This window comes from Dermacentor variabilis, chromosome 9 (genome assembly GCF_050947875.1).
Source record: "Dermacentor variabilis isolate Ectoservices chromosome 9, ASM5094787v1, whole genome shotgun sequence".
Lineage (NCBI taxonomy): Eukaryota > Metazoa > Arthropoda > Arachnida > Ixodida > Ixodidae > Dermacentor > Dermacentor variabilis.
In genome coordinates this window covers 124,942,005-124,965,296 of record NC_134576.1, presented here as the reverse complement: position 1 = coordinate 124,965,296, position 23,292 = coordinate 124,942,005, and the positions used below count along the sequence as shown (strand labels likewise).

Here is a 23,292-nt window from a genome sequence, read left to right as displayed (position 1 = left end):
ACTGTGCCGCCGACTTTTGAAAAATGAAAAACTCATAGACTCCATACACTTTGTCCGTGTCTATTGCACACCTCATCGCTTCCGCCGGTGGAAAGACTCTTCAAGAACAGCAGACGCTCCGGAGGTATCAAGTACGACGCCATTTCGAAATGGTCGCGTGACGACGATTTTGTTTGCTTGTGTGATTGGCTGGCGGAGTAACGATTCCGCGCGGTCTGTGTGCCTTCGTTGCCAACTGCTGTTTCTTTTTAAAGTTGTGTCCTACTGTAGTGTTTTGGCGCACGTTGGCGCAGCACTTCCAACCCTGTACGAGAAAAACAGTTGGCAACATGCCACCTGACGTGCTCAGGTTTCAGCGCAAGATTGAAAAAACTGCGGTCATTTGTTCCGATAATCAACCTTCTTTTCTGTCAAATGAACGAAAACTGAGTTTTGGAAGAATGTTTGATTGGTCTCAACTGACTCAGGTGCTCGTAATTGTCCCCTCAAAGACTGTGTGGAGGCATCGTTAGCCAGAAGTTCAGAAGATACTCTTGGGCTAGCTTGTTCGACACAGATTGGTCCATGTCCGTCCTTTCTGTGTCCGTCGCTAAAACACTGTGGTACAGTCGCGAGTGAAATCGTGAAAATCGCAGAATACGCGTTTTTTTTTTTTTTCAGCCTTGACATATTCCCACCAAAATCGAGTGCTATACATATTCCACGCGTTCATGCGCGACCAATGCGATGCCCTGTCACGATTCCACATTTGACGGCTGTGTCGGCAAACAACCAAATTTTTACCGCGCTCTATAAGCTTTTCCCCCCGAAAGTATACATTTACTTATCGCAGAACGGTCCCGTATACAGATCGCAAAACAGGCCCGTCGCGCGCTGATTGGAATGTTTGAAGAAAACCAGCGTTCGCGATGAAAACCTGATAATAAAATCCAAAGCCACGCCGATGCAGGGTCTATTCTAATTCCGTCTGGGTGCTGGCGTGCCGGAGACTGACTCGACTTTTAGATTGGTGGCTCGCTGTTGCCAGTTGCTGAAGGATCAACCTTGCGAAGGCAGGTACTTGCATCTCCTGAGAAAAAAAGAAGAAAAAAAAACACGAAAACAGAGGCCGATTTCAGATCGTGCAAGCATTCTGCCGACACCACCACATGCAAGCGCACCCGGCGCCCATTGATATTCGCGGGGTTTCCCTGTTGTATTTTGACTGAAGGCTACACTGTAACCCGATATTCGAAAATAATTGTCTATTAAATCTCCTCCCTTTTCGTTTGCATGTGTACCTAAAGCGAAAGGAACCCTCCTGTACACAGTTTGTGTAACTTTGCTACCATGTGGTGACCGCTGTGCTAGTGATTTCCGGATAGTTATAGGTTACCTTGATTTTCCCAGCTTAATGCATATTCTTTCCAAGACGCTTAACGTTTGCTCTTTTAAAATAGTTAAACTGCTAGAAATGTTTAGTAAAGAAGTCCAGGATTGGCAGGGCTCGCAACTCCTGCTCGCGGTAATTGAGCTGAAGGATGTACTGCTACAACGCTTCCGACGCGTTATTTGGTTGCATTAAATGAAATATTAAAGCCTTTAATAAACACCAGAGGAAATTCTATAATTCGTCTAAGCGCAGTAAATAATATACCACTCGTTCCTATAGAGAGAGAGAAGGGAAGGAAAGGCAGGGAGGTTCACCAGTTTGCTACCCTACACGTGGGGAGGGGAATGGGGAGTGAAAGAGAGAGAGAGAAAACATATCTATACCGCACTTTCACATGCATTAAGTTAGGTGTAGACAAGTTACGGTACCTACGATGCGCATGCGCCGTGACTTCATGATACACCGGCACGCTCCGTTCCTGTGGTCACCTGCGGCATAGCCTCCTAATTATTATTATTTTTTTTAATGCTTGCGAAGTCGCTCCGCAATGCACGAGCCAGCGGTCCACTGCAGTGGTTCCACATTCCCAGTCATTTTAATCTTGTTGATAGAGCATGGCCAACTTTAGCTGGGCGCTTCTGGAGCTCGGAGTCTTCAGCATGACGTGCGATGAAAGATGGTTGACGTGACCTTAACAATGCCACCATAAACTGTGACAGAGTATACTGGGAAAGTGGCGCCGTCTCAGTGAACTCCGGGCTTGGCGTCACTGGACTGGCATTGGGGAAAAAAAATAGGATGCTGGTGGCTGTGGCTGCAGCACGCGAGCTCAGTAAGAAGAAACGCGAGCGGCACTCTTGCCGATTTTTTTTTTTTTTTTAATGAGCAACACCTTTGCAGCTATAGCATTATTGCCACATGACGTCAGTGAATTTTGCTGTGCGTCTTTTGAATTCACGATGATGTCGTTGATACCAGCTCCGGAATTTCGAAACTAAGTTTAGTTGGAAATTAAGATATATCTGGCGTTTCCAAATCTTCACACTTGCTAAGTGTCATTTTTTTTCCCGTGCGAAAAAGGTGTGGCATAGTTTCTGCAACTTAGAAAACGTGTGTCGGTAGTACTTCAAGGAAATCTAAAGTCACTGGAGTCTGGAAGCTTTATAATTTGGTTTTTTTTTTCAGAATTTTGTTATCACATGTACGGGCGAAGTCACGCAAAAGGTAATATACGTACCGTAAGCACGTATCGTATGCCGCCGCCGCAGGCCACCCCTGCGAGAAGACACGGATGTACGTAAATGTGAGATAAGGTACACGCACTCGGGAACAAAAGTGCACGGACCGCAGGTTTTCCTAAATAAGGAAAAGAGAAAAAGAAGCTGCATTTATTCGTAATTGATAAGCACAAAACGAGGGCACTGGAGAGTTCGAAATGTCAGGTTTGGAAGGCAGTCATACATAGGGTCATCCATGCCACATTCGCAACTTTTTGCGCTCGAGCACTCGCGATTTATTGCAAAGAAAAATTGGAAGTCCTTCAATATAAAACATGAGGTCATTTAACGAAATATTTCTCGCGAAGATTTTTTTTTTCTCCGGCGTAAGCACCACGTGAACTTTGTCGAAAGGCACTAAACTGTAACTCATAAATAGCACTAAAAAAAAAATTCGGTTTCTTAATCAGAGAGCAAAACAAACTTTTATCGGAAGAATAAAGAGGCGCCTCACACCAACAACTGAAATAGCCAATTATTAGCCATTCTATGCGTTTTTATGCACCTTCAAGTATGGGCAAATTGGTCTAGCTATTTCTGGAATTTCCTTTATTCAAAATATGCGCTTACAGCAAAAGCTCGAAATTGACACCAGCCAAGCGCTTAGGGCCTGTACTGTACGCAAGAATGGTCTTTCACACATACAGGGTGTACCAGCTAACTTTAGCCAGAGTTTAAAGATATGCGAATACCACGCAGCTGGACAGAACAAAGGTAATGCTTTTTTGCCGTCGCTTGGAGACACTATTTTCTTTCATTCCGCCTAATTAGATAATTAGCCTTCATCAATTAAGCAACTTCTCAAACATTATGATTACATGAAGTGTCAATGAGAAAATTGTAGAGCGACATGAAAAACTCCCGATACAGCTTTCTGTTCCTCAATATGTGCTATACATTAAAGTGTTTTTCCGAGCGTGAAATTTAAGAAGCCCGCGAATACACGAAAAGTGCCTCGAGCGACCAGTCGCGCGGCAATTTTTTCGAACCTTTGCGAGCTCCTTTCACGCTCGGAGAAACACGTTTATGTAGCACGTATTGAGCAACACAAAGCTGTATCGGAAGTTTTTCATGTCGCTCTACAATTTTCTCATCTTTTCATCCAATTATAATATATGTGACAAGTTGGCTAATTAATTGAGACTAATTATCCAATTAGGTGGGAGGGAAAGAAAAATTGAGTATCTCCAAGCGACGGCAAACGACATTACCCTTGTTCAGTCCAGCTGCGTGGCACTTCCATATTTTTTAAAACTCTGGATAAAGTTAGCTGGGACACCCTGTACAAATATAGATATGTATATACAGACGAACACCTTTAAAACAATGTGCTCGGGGCCTCCGAAATCACCATTCGTTACACGGGCCACTTCGTTGTTACGAGGTCGCGCACCGCACAGACCCCCCCATAGAAACGGGACTGCATCGTTTCTTCGCTATGCGGGTCATTTTCGCAGCCATTTCGTCGCCCCGCACATAAACACAGAGCGAAGACATTGCGTTCGTGCATTACGTTCTTACCTTGCACGCCGTTCACTGCAGCTTCGGCGAGGAGATTGGCCTTCGTGTTGGAATCCTCTTCAGTGGCCTCGCTCGCACCGCCTCGCTGGTCGCTGTCAGACGCGGGGGGTTCACCCAGCAGTGCACTCAGTTCGTCGTCATCGATCCTGTGGCAGAAGTCGACACGAACGTGTGTCGCATAAACTCGAACGCAAACAAGTCAATAACGAAAAAAAAAAAGAAAAGCGCGTTGTACAGGTTTCAGCGTTCGCTTGCACCCGACTACCGTAAACCCTCGTCATGAAGAAGTCATCGGGACAGGAACTGCTCGTACTTCGTTAAAATCAAAATTTCGCTAAAAGCGGAGAGGCTTAAGGGAACCACAGTATGGTTGCACCGGAAAAGCGTGACAGCTCGTGAAACGTTTACTGAAACATGTACAGCCATCATAAATACGTAAGGGAGCACCCAACTTTTTTTCGAATGCCCGCAGGGGGCTAAACATACATTCCCTCCATAAAACTGTTCAGTTAGTCTAAATGTTCAACAGGTAAACTTATCAAGTTTATTTATCAAGTTCCTAGATTTAAGCCCGTGCATCACGAGTTATCGTCGTTTAAAAAAAAAGAAATCGCTGTTCCCTTTCGTGCTGACGATGACTGTACATCAGCGCTTGATAGTGAAGATATGGCAGCGGCGAGAGATTACGCCATCTCCGGCCGATCCTGGGCACAGTACAATGAAGCTGGCCCGATCACGGTGAGTGATGAGTAATCAAAAGGCGCTGACTTGGTGGGCCGATCCTGACACCAGTGCAAGACATGTACAACGTCTTCGCAGGGGTCTTTACTGTGGTTTGTAAAGCGAACCGATCCAGACGGCACTGCAGTCCCGGTAATGCTGACATTGCAATCGCATTGTGCAATCGCTCGGGTGTACGCAGTCATGCGGACAGCTTCTTTGCACCTTTCTCCTTTATATGTCGTCTGTGTCCTTTGGCGGAACACAGACGAGGCGAAGAAGTGAAGCCTCCCACACCGGCTGTGGCGCGGGTAACTAATTAGGAAAGCGCTGTATGGTCGCTGGGCTGTGATCGCAGCGGCCGAAGCAACGACACGGATCGAATGCTACCAGAACAATGAACGCTTTATTCTGTGGCGGTTATCTATTTACGGCCACCAAGCCAAACGTAAGAACAAGCGCAATCGCACCACGTGACTGCACAAAGCCACACGCGTGCATTGATAACTTATCGACTTCGTAGCAGGAACAAGATATATTTGCACCCGCAATACGTGTATCATTGCATAGCATCTTATTAGTACGTTATACTTGTACTTTGTCCCGCAATTTCTTTTCCTGTTTGCGTTTCAATTTATACACTCGGTACCAATGTGGAAGGAAACAGCGGGTTTGCGTTCAGCGCCTTTAATTTTCGTCGCTCCTTAGCTGACGACGGAAATGTGTTGTGCGGTAGATTCTTCGCCATAACGAACGCATGTTTCGACTAATTCTTTTAAGCAATCATTCCTTCCACTTACCACTGTGGTATAAACTGCTTAATACAAGAGTAAAAGAACATAACCCTTCAGGTTTCTGTGAATTATTGTCAAAGGATCTATGCAGTCAACCACACAGACGTTCCTTTTACTTGAGGTACTAAATGTTAGACAATTACGATGTGTGATAGTACAGTTGTTCTCTCCATTACGCCACTGACATTTTTTTTTTTTACTTTTCCATGCACACTGCTATAGTTTCTTCCTCTTTGACTATATTTTTTCGGAATTCGCCGTGGTTGCTTATTAGGGGCGATGGTGTTGGGCTGCTCGGCACGAGGTCGCGGGATCGAATCCCGGCCACGGCCGCGGCATTCCGAAGGGGGCAAAATGCGAGAACACCCGAGTACTTAGATTTATAGGCCTGTGCACGTTCGAGAATCCCAGGTGGTCCAAATTTCTTGAGTCCCCCTCAACGGCGTCTCAAAATCAGAACGTGGTCTTGGCAGGTAAAACCCCACAATTTAATTTTTAATTATATATTTTTTCAGTTTGTATAACGACCACTGTTCAATACTGCTGACTGCTATTTATTGCTGAAGAGCGACACCTACACAAAAGGTAACGGCCCAAATATTCAGACTGCACTGTATACCTTCGAGATCGGCCCACACTTTCATACTCCACATATACCCGCGGGAACAGCCTACGTTTTTGTACTGCACTACCTTCGGGATCGGCTCACGAGAACGGCCAGATAGTCGTTACAGAAAGCTGGGCTGGACTCGCCAATAACGCTTCGCACTAAAGGAAAAAAAAGAAAGAAAGAAGAGAGCCAAGCGGTCCTGCGCGGAATACGCAACTCACGTTTCGTGCAGAAATAGTTCATCCTCGCTCGTAAGCTGTTCACTGCCGCCCAGTCTGTCCAGCATCTCCTCGGCGCTCATCCGAGGCACCCGGAGAGGCTTTCTTCCCTGCCAGGCGAGGTTGCAGTGAACGATGTCGCCGCCTTCGTTCCTTGTTCCCACCATGAAGTCCAGCGTCACCGCGTCGCCTTTGCCGAGCGTCTGCCAGAGGTTACCTGAAGCGGGCTCGCCGTTTCTGTAAAAGCAGCGAGCTCCGAACCGCACCGTCCTCGTCGAGCCCGACTGCTCGACGTAGCAGGTCGCCGTGCTCGCCGTGACGCTTGCAACAACGGCCGAGACGTTCTCGTAGATGGAAACAGACGGCGTTTTTTCCTCAGGCGTTTTTTCCTCAATCTCGTGGGACGGTAGCGCGGGAAAGTCGCGGTCGTCGACAAGGTACGGCGATCGCCTGCATTCGTCGGCGACGTTTCGTCTGCTGCGGGTATCCGTGACGTCGGTGCGGACGCTTGTGACGTCACAACGATCCTCCTCCTCCTCACCCGAGCCTAGGCGAGATCGTGGTTCCAGGGGCAACTCGTACAGCTCGTCGGCGTCGCCCGTGCCCGATAGTCCGTGCGCGAACAGCCGAGACATTGCGTGCGCCTCGAGGCTGACGGTAGACGACGGCACCGAGGAAACACTCGCGCACGAGCTCGAGTCGTCGAGAAGTTCCACGTACGTCACGTGCCACTTTCCGCGGCCATATTGGAAGCCGTTGGCGTCGGCGTCGAAGCGCACCCTGCTGCCTTCCTCCAGAACATCCCGCAGGTCTTCGATGTCGACTCTGAGGGACTTCTCGACCACACTTGCGTGCATGTAGGCAATGTTCGAAGGATGCGCGCCGTACCTGACCATGGCGTGGTCTGAGGAGACTTCTAGAACGCGACCGCGGCGTCCGACGAGCCTTCCTTCAGCTGACCCGTTGGGTTTGGAGTCGCGTGGAGTGACCGCACCCCCAGCAGTAGCAGACGACACGCCATCGACGAAACGCAGTTTCTCGACGATCCACTTGGTCTTCGACCGCTCGTCCGGGTTGCGCATTGCGTCGAAGCGAAGCTTGAGGCCTAGCTTGAGCACGTCCGTCAATGTGACGACGCGCCGCCCCATGTAAGCTTCGAGGTCACTTTTCTGAAAGCTCGCCGAGACACCGCGGAACCTGGGGACCCTCACGTAGGCGTGCGACTCCCTGAGCACGCATATGACGCCTTCTTCGTTGTTTAAGTACGATGGAAGCTCGGCTGTCTCTTGCCGCTGAGGAACGTAGCCCTCGCGCCGAACGCTCAACGCGCGGTAGCGGTCAGTGCCGGGCCTCTGGGCGAAGTCCACGATGACGCGGTCGCCTGCCTTTAGCCCCGAGGCGAGCAGGTCGGCGTACCGACCGTCTTCAAACGAGTCGCAATTAAAGTAGACACGGTCATTTAGAGAAAGATCCACGTCTATGAAGCCGTAGATGCGGAACGTGCTGTAGACACGGCCTTTGACATTCTGATAGTTGTTCGTCGCACCGTTCGCCTTGCTGGTAGCCATCGTATTTCAATTCTTGCGTCTTTGTTAAGGGATCTCGGTGTTGACGTTTGTCGCCGTCGGGTCCTGGGGAGGTAAACGAGCGCCCGAGGTTAGCATCAAAGTTTTGAAAAGGTGCCGACGAGGCAAGCGTCTGGCAACTTTGACCGGTTCCTGGCAGTTAAGGAGAAAGATATTGGCTTAAATACCCCGAACACTCTTATCGCAGATTTATAACGCTTCAGGAGGATAAGAACAAGCGGACGCAGCAAACGCGCCTATACAATTGTATAAGGAGCAACGGAGTAGGTGTCATTAAGCAACCAGGGGCGGTATAACGTAAAGTTATTCCAAACTTTTCTATTCCAATTTTGCAATATAAGCCTGTCACGATGGGTCCAAAAATTTTCAAACCTTCCCCCTGTGCCTGTCTGCCACGTGACGTCACCAAAACAGCATAAACGCCCCATCTGATATGATGTGTGTACACTAATTATGCATGATTAGACCGAACGAAAGAAAAAATAGCGTCGTCTGACCATTTGCTATTGGTTAAAAGTTTTTGGGCTGTGCCCACTTCACCTGTCTGTCACACGACGTCACAAACCGCGAAAACTCACAGCGCGAAAGTGTCGTGTACTCGTTGAACCTGAAGCGTTAGACGCATTAAATATGACGAACAAAACTGATTTTTTTTAATAGCCGGTGACTGCCCCGCCGATTGCTGTGGCACTGACTACTCGATGCTGTCGGGGAGCATGCATGGATTTGCGTATAATAAAATATTTTGCAAGGTAGTATAGCGTTGCGGACCTTTTGGGCACGTACAAGACATCGCTCTGTCAAGTCTTCTTTGCTGTGGATCCGCTTTAGCGGCATTTTCAACCTTTCGTTGCACGCCGCCGCGATTTTTGACCAGCCGCGGCAAGCTAAGTAAGGGGAAGCGGACCAATCGCAGACGCTGGCACCACCCTCCTCATCCGGGTATTTACTTTCACTGTGCTATAGCTGGACCCCATCGAAACTCTCTCCACTTGTGCGCGCGTGCTCCTCGCCTCTTCTCAGCCAATTAGACAAGAAAAACTACTGAATGTAGGCAATGCTATTCGCTTTGAAAGAGAAAGAAAGTGACATCCTATAAACTAGAAGCGCGTTTGATAGGGCTTTTCGAACAACGCTGCGGGTTTACAGCCCGGTGCTTGCGTCGGCGGTTACGTAAATTTGACGTCAGGAGATTGGAATAAAAACAGATTGGAATAATTAGGCGTTACAGGGCCCCAGAAGTACAATCGAATAAATGACATTATATAGTAGCGAAAACAGACGGCGAACTTCACATTTCATTCCGACCGAACTTGCACATCGTATTGACACGTGTACTTGTTTATCGGGTGACCACGTTTCACCGCCTAACAAATGTTATCGCACAGCGCAGGACGCGCCTGCATGGATCGGAAGTTTCTCGAGAGTTATCGATTGTTCTATCCGCTGTCTGTTGTCACCGAACCTTGCGTAATCTGATTTCATCGCGCGACGCGAATGGTGTAAAACTTTCTGGGAGACACGCGGGCACCAGCGATTGCTCTGGAACCTTCGATGACTGATATACAAAAGCCAACGCGCTTGACCCGCTGATCAGATTTTCGGCGATTGCCGACTGTGTTCGCCACTACCGTTGTGCTTTGAGTGTAGCCTGTATTTTGAGGGCACCAGGTTCGCCCAATAAAACACTAGTTTCGCCATTCAGAGTTTTGCTGCTTTCTTCACCTTCACTACTGCGCGGCAGTATACACATACAGCGGCTGACTAAAACCAACGATCGATGTTCGTCGGCCTCTCGATGATATCGTGAGTGAGAAATGTCCGTACATTCTTTTAACGGTAACACGAACGAGCGCCACTACCCTAAAATAAGCTACACCCTTTTAATAGTGAATGCGGGTGTACACTATTTCGCTGCGTACGCCAACTTTGCGGCGTCTGTTCTCGCGCCGTCGAATGTACAGTAAACCTCGCCAAGTACAGCAACATAGTATACAGTCACGCGTAATGTGACCTGAAACACCGGCGCCCGTGGTCAAAGGGGCTCCAAAACTGTGCGCCTGCGCAGACACAGGGTAAGTTCCAGACACAAACACAGCTTCAATTAGTCGTATTTATTAAACCGCTATTTTGCATGTCAGAGCCGCTGCGCAGCCCTGGAGCCCCTTCAACCACGAACAAGGGTGCTGCAAGTCATATGGCCGCTCTTGAACGGAAAGGCTTGTATTTTTTTGTTTTGTTTAGAACATACTGCGGCCAAGTTGACGAAGCAGGTAGGGGTTTACATGAAAAAATACATTGCGACATCGTTCATATGCCAACACAGTGGCAGTACGAATCTAAACACAAGTAACCGGTCATCTACAGGATCAATCAAGATATACGTAGATGCACAACGCTAACAGCGAAAACAATCGACAGGACCAGAAATTGCCAGTTTCACACTACGCATGTAAAGCACGCGTAGTGCGCGCCGTAGCGGCATATGTAAATTGTTTTAATTGGTTTTTCCACGGTGCTCGACTTGCGATTCCTGTTGCGCGTATTCGCTTTGACATGAGCATAACGAACGAAAATTCAAGGAACATCTGTCAAAAGTGGACCGTACAAAAAAAAAAAAAAAGAAATCACATAGTCTAAATAATTGCATATCGCAGCCAAGAAAAACGAAAACGGAATTACAGTGCGGGCGCTAGGAACTATATAGCACGCTGTACAAACGCAAAGCGCGCACAGTGTTCAATGTCTGAATGGCAGATCGTATTTGTGGCTCATTTTCCGAGCGCAGCAAGCGCCTTTTTTTGTCTTTGGTTTGACGTGAAACATCTTTCAACATCTTTCATTTCGGTCAGCGTAGAAGGTCGCTTGAGAAACCACATATAAGGAAAACATGCACTGTTATTGCTTATTTCTTTGTAACCCGCTACTATACCTGCGTCTTATATATTTGCGTATCATTGTGTAGAGCAGGCGGTTCCCAAACTTTCTGGGCTTGGGGAACCCCACCTGCCTTGCCAGAGTGTCGCATGCGTAGAGATAAGAGCAAATAGTAGAGATGAGAGTAAATTATCGTGAAAGACAACAGTGCAAACACAAGCGAATAATTAAAGCAATTATTTTTATTATTAAACTATGGGGCTTTACGAGCCAAAACCGTGATCTAATTAAGAGGCACTCCATAGTGGGAAGACTCCGGGCTAATTTTGATCGCCTTGGGTTTTTTTAATGTGCAGCTAAATGTAAGTACACGAGCTGCGGCCACGGCAGCTGGGGTAAAACCCGCGACCTTGAGCTAACCAGCGCAGCGCCATGTAGCCATTAAGCTACCATGGCGAGTGTTTATTATTTAATTTTATTTATTCAGAAACACCTTGCAGGCCCGGCATGGGGCACTAAGTAAGGGGGGCGCCGCAACAATAAATAGTAAATGAACAATGGGAGCTAGAGAAAAAAAAAAAGGGTGGGGGCTCAGAGGAGCACAAGAACAAAAAACAGCGGAGTACATGAGTGGGCATAGGTACCCAAGCAATAAAAATAACCTTGAAGATACGCTTCACGTAATCGTTGCCGTTTAAAAGCACTAATTTTAGTGCGTCCGGTATTCCGGCAAGCGCGGGCGGTTTGCCGGATTAGCGGTGGAACGTGAGCGGCCAGATTGGTGGCGCTAGCTGGTGGGGCAAATCTCAACCACATAAACACAGATCAAATTACTGTATTCTTCTTAGCTCCTGGTGTAAATTTTCTACAGCGGCGTAATCGTATTCACAATTACGCCGCTGCCGAAAATTTGCACCAGCACCGAAGCAGAATATAGTAGGTTACTGCAATTTTAGCTCTGCGTTTGTCTGGTTGAGCTCTACGCCACCAGGTGGCTGCACCGCTGCGGCCGCTCACGTTAATTACGCCCCCTACCATCCGGTAATCCGCCCAAACTACCCCCGTTTGCCGGAATAGCGGACACGCCAAAAGTCTATATTGTAGCGGATCTGGCTTCACAACAGTATACTGTGTGTCCCAACTAAGTTAGCCAAGCTGCTTAAAGGGACTAAAAATGCAGTAAAAACCTCGTACAAGGTGCGATTATACACCCTTTTCCAGGCGATCGATAACGTGAAGTTCGCCACGTTTGATCACGTGGTGACGAGATTGCCTGCGACTCAGCTGCACCGATGGCATTGGCTGCACATGTGCGCGAGCACCGTTAAAAACCCCGCTTACGTGCGTCTACGCAAGTGTGGCGCTTACGCCTCAGACGCCGATCATACCTGCAGTTCGAAACCGTCAAACTTACGCAACGGATGCACATTAGTCGGCCAAAACGGCTGCATCAAGGCTGCATCTAGGCATTAGTTTCGAGTGTCGAGTTGTGTACCTGCACCAGAGAAATCGAGCTGCACCATTTCCGAAATTCTCGCGCACCGCCGTGCGTGAACTGGCTCAGAGTGGTGCGGGCGAATCGAAGGGGGTCCTTTCGTCGCTGCCTGACGTCTGGACTAACAGTCACAGCGGTCCAAAAAGTTCAGGAACATGGGCCTGAACTTTTCCTGCACTTCTTGAAAGGAACGGCGTCGCGCAGAGGTGCCACGCTTGCAGCGCTGAAACGAACGGTGAAGTGCACCACTGCCCGAGCCCACTTCATGAAGTGTCAAGTCAATCGAACGCACCTTTTTGCTTACTATACGATTCATCTTTCTGTATTGGCCTGAATTCCATTTTTTGTAAACACAGAATGCGATGAGGCTTGGCGCACATCCATAATCATTGCCCACTGTTGTATCTATAACGCAATATCTCGTTAAAGAAATGATCAGCTTGCGAGGTAAGAAAGCCATTCGAAGCCAGCTGGAAGGACGAAGTTTAAGCAAGTAAATGCATACTGACCATCATTGCCATGCTGGCTGAGCTGCCGTGTGTGCAGCTTCCACAGACACTAGCGACAATGCTCCCGGCCGCTGGTAAGTTTTGCAGGAAGCTCTATGCCAGACACCATCCATGCGGTAGTAACGACAACAGACGACGCGCGAGCGAGATTAGCGAGTGCGTCCGCTAAGCCTACGCAAACTGAAGGAGCGCGCCAGCCGCTCGCCAGAGTGCAGATCTGCCTGTACCGAACGGCACGCGCTACCATCTTCACGGTCATAAAGCCTGTGATGGGTTCCTATACCACTTTCAAGAACTGATGCTGCGCGACAACTTCAATCACTTGCTCGCCACATCACACTTCTACGATGGAATTCACCGGGTATCACCAACTCGCGCTTGCATTCTCTCGACCCTAGCTTGCGACTTCACCTGCCACCTGGCCTCTCCCGTCGCGAAACAACTTTACTGTGTCGCATGTGGTTGGGCGTCGCATTTACAAATTCCTATTCATTCCCGACAGGAATCGCCAACAGTGCGGCGTGCAATTTGTGCGGGTGCGATGAGACCCTAGAGCACCTTCCGTGTCGCTTCCCATCCTTCGACACTCAACGACGTACTTTACAAGCGAAACTCGACCTGCTAGACCATAGAGCGCCCTCAGAAGAAAAGATCCTTGGACCATGGCTTACGCGTTCTTGCATGCAAAAGGCCACAAAAGCCCTTCTGCGTTTCTTGAAGGACACTGGACCGTATGAACGCTTGTGACAGTGGACACTCCTCTGCGACTAACTGTGAATGACTGACTAGTATTTTTATTTTCTCTCCTTATCTGTTCTTCCCATTTCCCCCTCCCCAAGTGTAGGGTAGCCAACCGGGCACGTCCTTGGTTAACCTCCCTACCTTTCCCTCTTCGTTTCACTCTCTCTGCGACTGTACTTGCTTCGCACAGGCGATCCCTCCCAGGTCGTCTGCTGGCGCTACAGACGTGGTCGATTACTCGCAGTCGTCGTGGAAGACGAAGATGCGCGTAATTACAAAACTCGGAAACGATGGTAACACCAACACTCGCTTTCGTGCAGCAGTGCCGTGACGCACAGGCTGCTGCAATTGTGTCGCGGTATATTGATAAATTCGGTGGTATTTGATCATGCAATCCACTCGGCGTTGCTCACCTGTTCCGCGTACCCTTTGCCAGCACGCACCAGAAGCCGTCCTCGCTTGTGTGTTCGCTGTTCCAATTGAGATGTACGTACACAGTCGCACATAGCCGACCAACAGAATGCATTTGCGGATAGCGTCAAGAGTCGACGATCGATATGTGATATCTGTCGGCGCGCCTATGCAGGCGTTCTTTGTTTCGTTTTTCTAGCGAAATGGCTTTTATCGAGCATATATTCAAGCGAGCGTGTACACTTATCGCCACCTCACTGTGAAGCCGCAAGGGTCAAAGGCTTGCCGGTGCTGTGTTCGCCGTGGCCGCAGCGTCCCACGTCTATAGCGAGAACGCGCGGGTTTCGTGCGTGTGCCCGGCGCGAGCAGGGTTGCGCCGCAGCAGGCCATAGATGACGTAGTCGTTCGAGAAGTCAAAAATAAGATAATCTCTTTTTCTGCCAACGTCTGCACACGAGATACAACGCTTTCTTCTTTCGGTTCGCGCGGTGCTCCCAAAGGCGGGGACGAAGCGAAGAAAAAGTGCTGGCGTGCGCTGTCTCGCAACAATCTTTTCATCGCACCGGACAGCGCATGTCCTCTGCTTTTCTTCGTCTTGTTCTCGTCTTTGGGAGCATTGCACGAACAGAACGGTGAATTCATAACAACTTGCTCAGTTTACGACTTTAATGAGATGACGCCTATTAAAGAGCCCTTAGATAACATTTTCTTCGAAACTGAGAATGCAGTTGAAGAAGTTAAAAGTTGAAGAAGTTAATGCAGTTGAAGTGCAAAAGGTTAAAAGGTTAAACTGCAACATCGAATAGAAATTTCCTAAAACAGAATTTTTCGATCCGAGTGGCCTCTTCTTAAAAGGAAAAAAAAAAAACATCCCACAAGAACACATAATGCAAGAGTTCCGCGCTTTTGAGGACACAAATACAAAAATCACACAGAATCTTACACAGATGGTTCTAAAACACAAGACTGCGTGAGTGTCAGAACCATAACGGAAAATTGGGAGATTATTATTCGGATACATCATTTTGCCCCTGTCTTTACCGCCAAAGTTTTTACCACCAAAGCGATATGGACGGCATAGAAAAGAAGAAAAAAACGAAAGAAGGTTATCCCCGACAAGCAGAAGAAAGCTATCATTTATACAGACTGGTTAGGTGCATTCTAAGCTTTAAATTTAAACTGCGAGTGTGGACCCCTGCTTGGCGATATCTTAAACACGGTGGTTTATAACAAATACAGAATACCATACCATACGATTATGCTATAGGTCCCAAGCCATGTTGGGATACCAGGGAACGAAACAGCAGATAAATGTGCGTCCATGGCAGTGCACAAAGGTATAACTCACACAACACTTCCATACAAAGACAGTATCCCAGCAATTCGTAAGGCACTGGAGTCAAAATGGCAACAAGAATGGGACTCTTGCATAAATAACAAGTTACACGTAACTAAACCCCTGCTTGGCAAGTGGAACTTGTGCTGTCACCAGGAACAGTTCCATGAGGTAGTCGTATGCCGACTTCGAATTGGGCGCACAAATCTGACACACACTTTTTTACTGGTTCAGAAAAAGAAAACTCGCCAACTTGCGTGAAGTGCCATGAGCCCTCATACAGTCGTGCACGTTGTTATGACGTGTCCACATATTGAAACACAGAGACGAAAACTTTTGAACAACCTACATAACTTGCACGTATATAGCTTTACACCCGGCCTCAATAACGGGAGATGATCCGCTGGTGCCATTCACTAACTTGTTCAACTTTTTAGATTAAACCGGTTGTTTGCATAGGCTATAAAGTAACACAGCTTTTGCTGCCGTCACATTTGACTTTGCAATGTCTCGTGGCTAGCGCAGCATGGCCTTATAACGTTTTTGCGCCACTGAACCCGAATCAACTATACCAGCATGGTACTCAGTAAGTGACTAAACCTTTTTTGAAACAGTGAACGGGCGCTTACGATTTCCGTACCGCATCGTGGGCCTTGCTTAGTCAATAGCCCTGAAAACACCGACGACTGCGTTTTCAGTGCTCGTAATGGGATCGCCGGACGTTTGCGTCATCCGCCAGGGCAGGCTCCTATTGCTTGAGCATCCGGTTAAAGCATGCGCCTAGGAGGTGCCGTTCACATGGAGCGGCGGTGTCTGGTTAACCGGACCGATTCACTCTTGATGTGTAACTCGAGACGAGTTAATTCCATTCACACTTTTCAATTACGTTCGGTTAGCGTGGTGCCTGTCACCGACACGTGACAGCGCTGCGATGCATAAAAATAATAATAATGGCATAGCTTTAGTAGCTTTTGTTGGCTACTTCACAAGCTGCTAGCAAGCGCCCCCGACCTCGTACACCGCCATCTGCGGCCGAGACGCGTCAAGTGGCGGTGGGATCATATGGATGGATGGATGGATGGATAAAACTTTATTGAATCTATTTGAATGTGGTTGGGCTCCTAGACGTCCGGGAGCCCCCTGGCCGACATCTCTAGGCGATCATATGGCGGGACTTTGTTCGGAAGTGCGCATTGGATCGTGCGACGACGAAGGTGTGCGAGTGTGAGCGCGAGAGACCGTGTGCGTGTTCGACGGGCGCTATTGTGCGAGTTCCCGTGCGGCAAACTTGAGCGCCTGCGTTGCTCCCTGTGAGCATTCTTCCTTTCTTTTTTCTGTTCCCTTAATAAATCAAGTTGCATTCAAGCAAACCACTGTGACCTTTGGATTGCTAATATCTTCAACACTTGGCACCTGCAAGCGGCAGCCGCGCCGCGCGAGCATGCTCGAATACGGCACGTGACTTGATGGGGACTGTGCAGCGGAGCCCTAAAACGCCCTATAGTAATCCAGGGGCGCGCTCCAGAGGCCGACGCGGCCTAGGCCCAATTGCGCGTGAGGCGAAACTGAAGGCATGCTCAACGCGCGTTTCGAACAACGATCTCCGATCGCCACTGTGTGCAGTAATCACGCAATATTATAATAGTGTACTGCTTGAACAGACCCCGGTCACCTTTCCGCATTCCTACAGGTATTTCAAACATCTCTGCATATGAGTGGATCTTGACAGTGGCTCAAACCGGTCGACGCAGACGTTTATTGGCGGCGAGGAGTTGCGGAGTCGCCCTCTATCGGAAGCGCCTCGCTGGCGTAGTATGAGGGATCACGTGGCGCGCTCCTCATAGGTTTTGCTGTCAGCGCTCCCTGAAGACGCCGCGCGCGAGCTCTCCCGGACATTTCTGTAAGTACTTTCGAAACGAGAGAAGTTTCTTACTGTCTAAATAATAATCTTGGGCAAACTGAAAGCACACAATCGTTTACAGCCGCTATCTCTTTACCGAATACGTACAGTGAACGCCACTGCGCACGTTCGCCGCGGTGGAGTCTCCCGAACCGGCTTCTTGCGTGAAAGGTAGGTAAACGCTGAGAGCAAACTATGTGAAATGTGTTCTTATAGTGTTTGTATAACTAAATGGAGCGTAATAGAATGAAGCCTCAATGCAGCGATCGCGCAGATTCGCAGCGACCGACTGCGCGTCTGCATGCTTGTCCGCGCACTGTATCGCTTTCTCCGCGCGCGCGTTTTCGCACCGTGCCATGAGCTTTAGGCCGCAGAATATGAGCATTTGACAGTATACAAGCAACTATTGTTGCGTTGGCGCTATCAGAGCTGTTCAAAAATAATTTCTTTGTAGAGACTTCGACGCTTTCGATGTGCCGTCGCGACGATTCAATCTTTTTTTTTCTTCTAAATTCTTTGACCGTTCAATACTATTTCTCGAGTTGCGTCGCACTGTATGTTTATCGGTGTTCTCAGCGTGCAATTTCCCGCTGCTCCTTTTTTTGTAATCCAGTGCATTAATTCACAACACAAACATGACCATATGCCACGCTTCTTTTTTTTGATGGGTTTCTTACCGCTCCCTTTCCACTCCAGTGAACTTGCCAGTATCTATAGCATCGACAAGTTCATAGACCAAACCGTCATGACATTAGTCGGGCAGCGGACTCGGGCGAGCGTCTCAGTGCGCGTTTTCAGAACATCGCAGACCGGGCGCCGTAGCAGAAATCTTCCTCGCGTCTGTGCTTGCTGCATACCCGAGTTGTAGCCGATGACTGTTTGCCGGTTTTATGTTCCGCGAGCCAAGCTTCACACAGCTTCTTGTCCTGCGGCTACGTGTGAATAAGGCTGACACCGGCCTCCGTTACGTGCGTCCGGCCCTGCGGCACCGAGCAGTAGCCTACCATGTCGCGCGCCTTCAAAGGCAGCCACTACCTATTGTAGTACTTTCAAGCGTTGTAAAGGAGACACTCGAAGCGGGAAAATTTCGCCACTAAATGAAAACCGCAGCGTACGAGGGAATTTAAACTCGTTTTCAGCTCGCTTCGGCCTCCGTGGCTTCGGCGCGCCCGAAGCAGCCGACGCGGCCGCTATGTCCACGTGATCCCTCCTAGCACGTCACGCCGACGGTGGCGCCAGCTTTTCCAGTGGTGGAGCTCGAGGCCATATAAAAAAGAAATACGTTGCGTGCCGCCGGCAACGACTGACTACGCGAAGCTTTTAGCCGTATAGAACACTCCAAGACAATATTGTCACATGTACAGACTCCCTGGAAATTCGAGGACATGGTAAAACATACATTTTCGCGTATTAAAACGTAATACATATACGAAATACTTGCGAACGTGTACCGTGTACGTGTCTCGAATGCCGCGTAAATTGCTGTATGCCCTACCTTTAATGTTTATAATGCTGTCAAACAAATTACAATTGTGCAGAATGACCTTGCGCTAGAACTGCATAATAATTGTCGCAATCGAACAAAACTCTTTGTCAATAGTTGTGCATCACACTACTCAAGCTTCATTGCTACGCTTCTGTTTGGCTTATTATTACTTTTATTGTCTTGTTATTCCTACGAGCTTCTGCAAAACAAGTCAACGCTTCCCCTCATGTAATGCTTTCACCACTCCGTTCCGTCGGGCAGAGCACGCCATTACCTGCCTTCCTGGAGACGCGGTTTGATCACCAAATACCATATAGCAGTGAACATAGATATACTGACCGTTAGCTTGACGCCACGCATGTAGAACGTCGCGCTTTCATAGCGTGACTGAGACGTTATCGAAGTCCAACCCGTATAACGTCTGCTTTTTAGTCTAACATGCCACTGGACAATGGTTAGTTTTTACGATTTGCACAACTTGGGGGGCTGAATGCCACTGTCCACCGTTTTTTGTTCCCGACACGGTACCAAGCGCACTGCGTGCACTTAAGAGGAAGCTTTAGCTCGGACCCAACTCCGACGCGGCCTGTTCCAAGTACATGTAAAACGCAAAAACGTTTTTCTGATATAACCCCTGGAGCGATTTGAATGAAATTTGTTCCATTTGAGAGAGAAAGTTAAATTCTAGTCACTGTTGGAAGCGGAATTTCGATTTAAGTCCTGAATATTGTTAAAAGAATTTTCAAAAGTTCGAAAATAATAGAAGTACGAAGTTTACAAATTCGTAACTCTGCATCAAAAACAGATATCGCAGTTCTGTAAACGGCATCCATTAGACTACTGAAAGCGGACAAATTCGGTATGTCACTTTATTTGTTACGTGAATTTGTTGCGTTGTTTACAAAGGTTTTGAAAAAGCTGTATTTCCATATTACTAAATTTTTTGAGATTCATGTATAGCATATCAATTTTGTCCGCTTTAGATGTACTATTAGACAGAACTCACAGAATTGTATTATCGTTTTTTGTTTCTGAGTTACAGAGTTGTAAACTTGATAGTTTCGTCTTTTGAAAACTTTCGATTTTTGCCAATTTTTAATAACAAATTGAGGAGCTAAATCGAAAATTGGAAACCAACAGTCACTAGATTTCAAGTTTTTTCTTTTAAATGCAACAAACATCGCCAAATTTGGTGCAGTGGTTGCCGAGAAAAACAAATTCTCCTTTTACATGTATTTAGATAGGAGCACCCGAGCTAAAGCTTTCTCTTAATGCCTCCAGCTTTCTTTTCTCCGTACCTCTGAGATAAAAGACCAAACTGCACTCACCGCACCGGTCCTCTTGCTTACCTCGGCCTCGTCTCGTCGTAGTTGGCGGCGGCAAAGTTTCGTTTCCGCACGCGGGCTTCCTGCGCGTGGGGTGTAACTACGGTGGACTACTGCAAGACACCAAACACTTCATTTCTTCGAGCACCAAACGCGACAAGGTTCAGCAGCGATCGAACTGCACCGATTGACTACACATCAAACAGCAAGCTCGCGGTGTTCGTTTCGCACGGCGTTAATATTATCGAAGCGTCAAGGAGCCGTTCCTCGCGCGTGGACCCACCCGCTCATGGAGGTAAGTACAGTAACTCTATGCACCCGCTGACGCGAGGCCTCGTTGCCTCCGAGATGGCGCTGGCGCAACGAGCCAATCTCGGAGGCCACTTAGCGTATTCAGTGTGCTTTCTAATTGTGTGCAGATGGCGCTACGTGTAACGGTCGCTGGCGTCGTTTGCGTCGTGGCGCTACGTTTGTACGTAACATGGGCACAGAACGCAATTATGGCGCGGAACACATCAAGCTTGCTTTCCTGCAGCGCCCCCGTAGCGCGTTTATGGGACCCGTTCGTCTTTAAAACAGCAGACTGCGATTATGCAGTGGTCTGTATAACCGGCTCATTGACGTCGCCAGGAATTTGCTTTCAGGGCACGTACTCGATCGGGAGAAGGTGGTAAGAGCAGACGAGTGCTGTCGCACGTCGCGTTTCTTTTTTTTTTTTTTTTTGGCGGGTGCCCTGGTATGCAGATATTTCGAAGGTAAAGTGGAAGCTTGGGAGGGGGGTCTCCACGTGCCTGGTGTGCTCGTGCTCGGCCCAAGCTGCTGTATAATCTGCAAGACAGAAGTAGCCAGCTCCCTCAAAGCGGCATGAAGAGGCAAGAAAGCTTCGATTTAAAATTATTTCTTGCTTACCTATGCTTTGAGGTTGCAAAAATTTGGCCGCGGAATCACGTTTTATGGTCCGGGTCGTTCAATTTGAACACTTGGCGCTGTTATCTGCCCGCTTTGTAAAAAAAAAAAAAAAAAAGGCAGCCCGCAATACTTCCGGGGGCTACTGCGAAAGCACTAAAGGGAACACATTGGGGGACTACATTAGGAAACTATTATGATTCACTTTCTGTTTCCTAATGTAGTCCCCCAGTGTGTCTACGGAGATCGGCGTCCTCTTGCCGCTTTGCACACCGAGCCACTTTGCGCTGTGCCGGTCTTCCGAGGCGTACTTTCGGGGTCGACCACGTGGTTTCTCAGGCGTCGCCGAGCTAGATTCCCCTGTATCCGTTTTACAGCACCCAATGGAGACAAGCCAACGCGCGCGTCATATCATATACAAGTGACGAACCCGTGACGTCACGAACCGCTAGGCGCGCCACGCCACAGGTGCATCGAGCTCCCGTCTCCCGTGACGTCATGACGTCACTTCGCGCGGCTAGGCGCGCCGCGCGAACTGGGTCCTCCTTCGTCTCGCCGATAACACCAGCACTGGTGTGGAGTAGGGGTAACACCTCTGGCTCTCATGGCGAAGCTTCCTCGGGGTGGCGTGGACTCGAAAACGCCTACGGGCAAATGCATTCCGAATTTTCTTCTCGTGGTCCGACCACAGGAACCCTACTGCGGAGGTATGAGCCATTAGAGAGCTTTAGATTAGGGGACGCAAGCGGCTTGCGTACGCAAGAACTAGGGGCCACGGTACTGCGCATGCGCAGACTCTTACGTCTGGGTCTGCGCATGCGCAGTACCGTGGCCCCTAGTTCTTCCGTACGCAAGCCACTTGCGTCCCCTTAACTAAAACTCTCTATTGTTCAGGGGGGTATGACCCACTGCATTCGTCTTACGTCAAGTGACGGATGGACAAATTTCTCGTTGGGTAGGGATAGAAATGCTTACGCAATTAAAACTCATACAATCATCTACGTATTCTCACAGGGAAGGGACACAGAGGGGGACGGGGTTAAGACAATATCATGATGACATAATTATCTCGCAGCAAAGTTGTGGCCCGCCATTGGCTACGCCGACAGTGATGTCGTTTCTTACTCGCAGCAGAGCGCCCGAGCAGCAGTGTCTCTCTCCGATTTCGCAATAGGTTCGAAAATGTGTCCCTGTATTTAATTAAATGAAATGTGCGGCCCCGGTGTGTCACTTGGTAACTGCAGTGCATAACCGAGCCATGAGCACCATGGTTAACGCATTACGAAACACAAATGCGTCACGTAATTCAGAAAGACTTTCATGAACCCGCTGGATTAACACAATGAACCGCTCATTGCACCCCTCCATGATAATGATCGTGCGAAGCCCCCAATGTGTGGAATTTCAAATAAACAATGTAATAAACCCAAGCCAAACGTGTGCGTAACTTCATTAAGAAACGCAAAGACGTGAGCAATAATTGAGAAAGAGTTTAATAAACCGTCGGAATTAACCCAGCGATCAACACCGGGGCCGCACATTTCAGTTTCGCTGGTTCACCATCTGTACGGGGTGCATGGGCGGTAATATTTTTGTTTTTCTTGGAGCCTGAGCTTCCTTGTGTAATTTTTTTCAATGAACTCTGTGGAGTTCAGCCGTGGAGGAACCACTGACGTCGACAGCTTTTTCTCCCTCTTCTGCGCGGATTGCCGTCGCCTATAGCAACACCGCGTGACGTTACCACATTACGATTCAAGTTACGAGTGCCAATTTGGAGGACAAAGCATGATCTCATCTCGGCTGGGATGGCCAGGCGTCACTTATCGGCATCAGCGATAGTGCACTCCCGCTGCGTGCACTGCTTACGAGCGATTGCAGCACTAGGGTAGACCCCCCCCCCCCCCAAGTACTGTACTCGCTCGGGGGGGGGGGGGGGGGGGGGAGAGGCATAGCCGCCTCGGTGGAGTGGCAAACAATTAAGCGAGCGTGTAGCAGCGCTGAAGCGATAACTGTAGCTCAGGGATGATTGATTGGAAGTGATAAGCTTATATGCTGTGCAAATGTCATAAAACACCATCGAGTCGCGGAGCTTGGTTATCTCCTAAATAAATAGCGGTGTATATATCCTATGTGCGATCTGCGTATTCTGGCGCGGAGAGTTGAGATTTATTGCGATGAATAACGCCATAGAAACCGCCTTCGGGGATT

At 48.5% G+C, this 23,292-nt stretch overlaps 1 protein-coding gene across 5 annotated transcripts; it reads right to left on the bottom strand.

Annotated features, from left to right (window-relative positions):
• Positions 1 to 381: 381 nt before the first annotated feature.
• On the bottom strand, positions 382 to 20,590 carry LOC142557416 (uncharacterized). 5 transcript variants are annotated; one of them, XM_075669240.1, is made up of 5 exons: positions 20,182 to 20,588; positions 6,516 to 8,143; positions 4,171 to 4,316; positions 2,610 to 2,647; positions 382 to 1,069 (listed from the first exon to the last, which is right to left on the bottom strand). In XM_075669240.1, exons 2-5 carry the CDS (start codon positions 8,078 to 8,080, stop codon positions 953 to 955), a joined length of 1,866 nt encoding a protein of 621 aa, XP_075525355.1. In that variant the 5' UTR covers positions 8,081 to 8,143; positions 20,182 to 20,588; the 3' UTR covers positions 382 to 952. The 5 variants fall into 5 exon arrangements, with proteins under 5 accessions (XP_075525355.1, XP_075525357.1, XP_075525358.1 ...); XM_075669242.1 differs by having other exon boundaries at positions 20,203 to 20,588; XM_075669243.1 differs by lacking the exon at positions 20,182 to 20,588 and adding an exon at positions 16,097 to 16,171.
• Between the last annotated feature and the right edge of the window lie 2,702 nt (positions 20,591 to 23,292).

Coding starts and splice junctions, on each gene's coding strand:
- LOC142557416 (XM_075669240.1), bottom strand. CDS start 8,080: ATGGCTACCAGCAAGGCGAACGGTGCGACGAACAACTATCAGAATGTC. Junction 4,317..6,515: donor GAACTATTTCTGCACGAAAC/GTGAGTTGCGTA, acceptor CTTCTGCCACAG/GATCGATGACGACGAACTGA. Junction 2,648..4,170: donor TGCAGTGAACGGCGTGCAAG/GTAAGAACGTAA, acceptor GTCTTCTCGCAG/GGGTGGCCTGCGGCGGCGGC.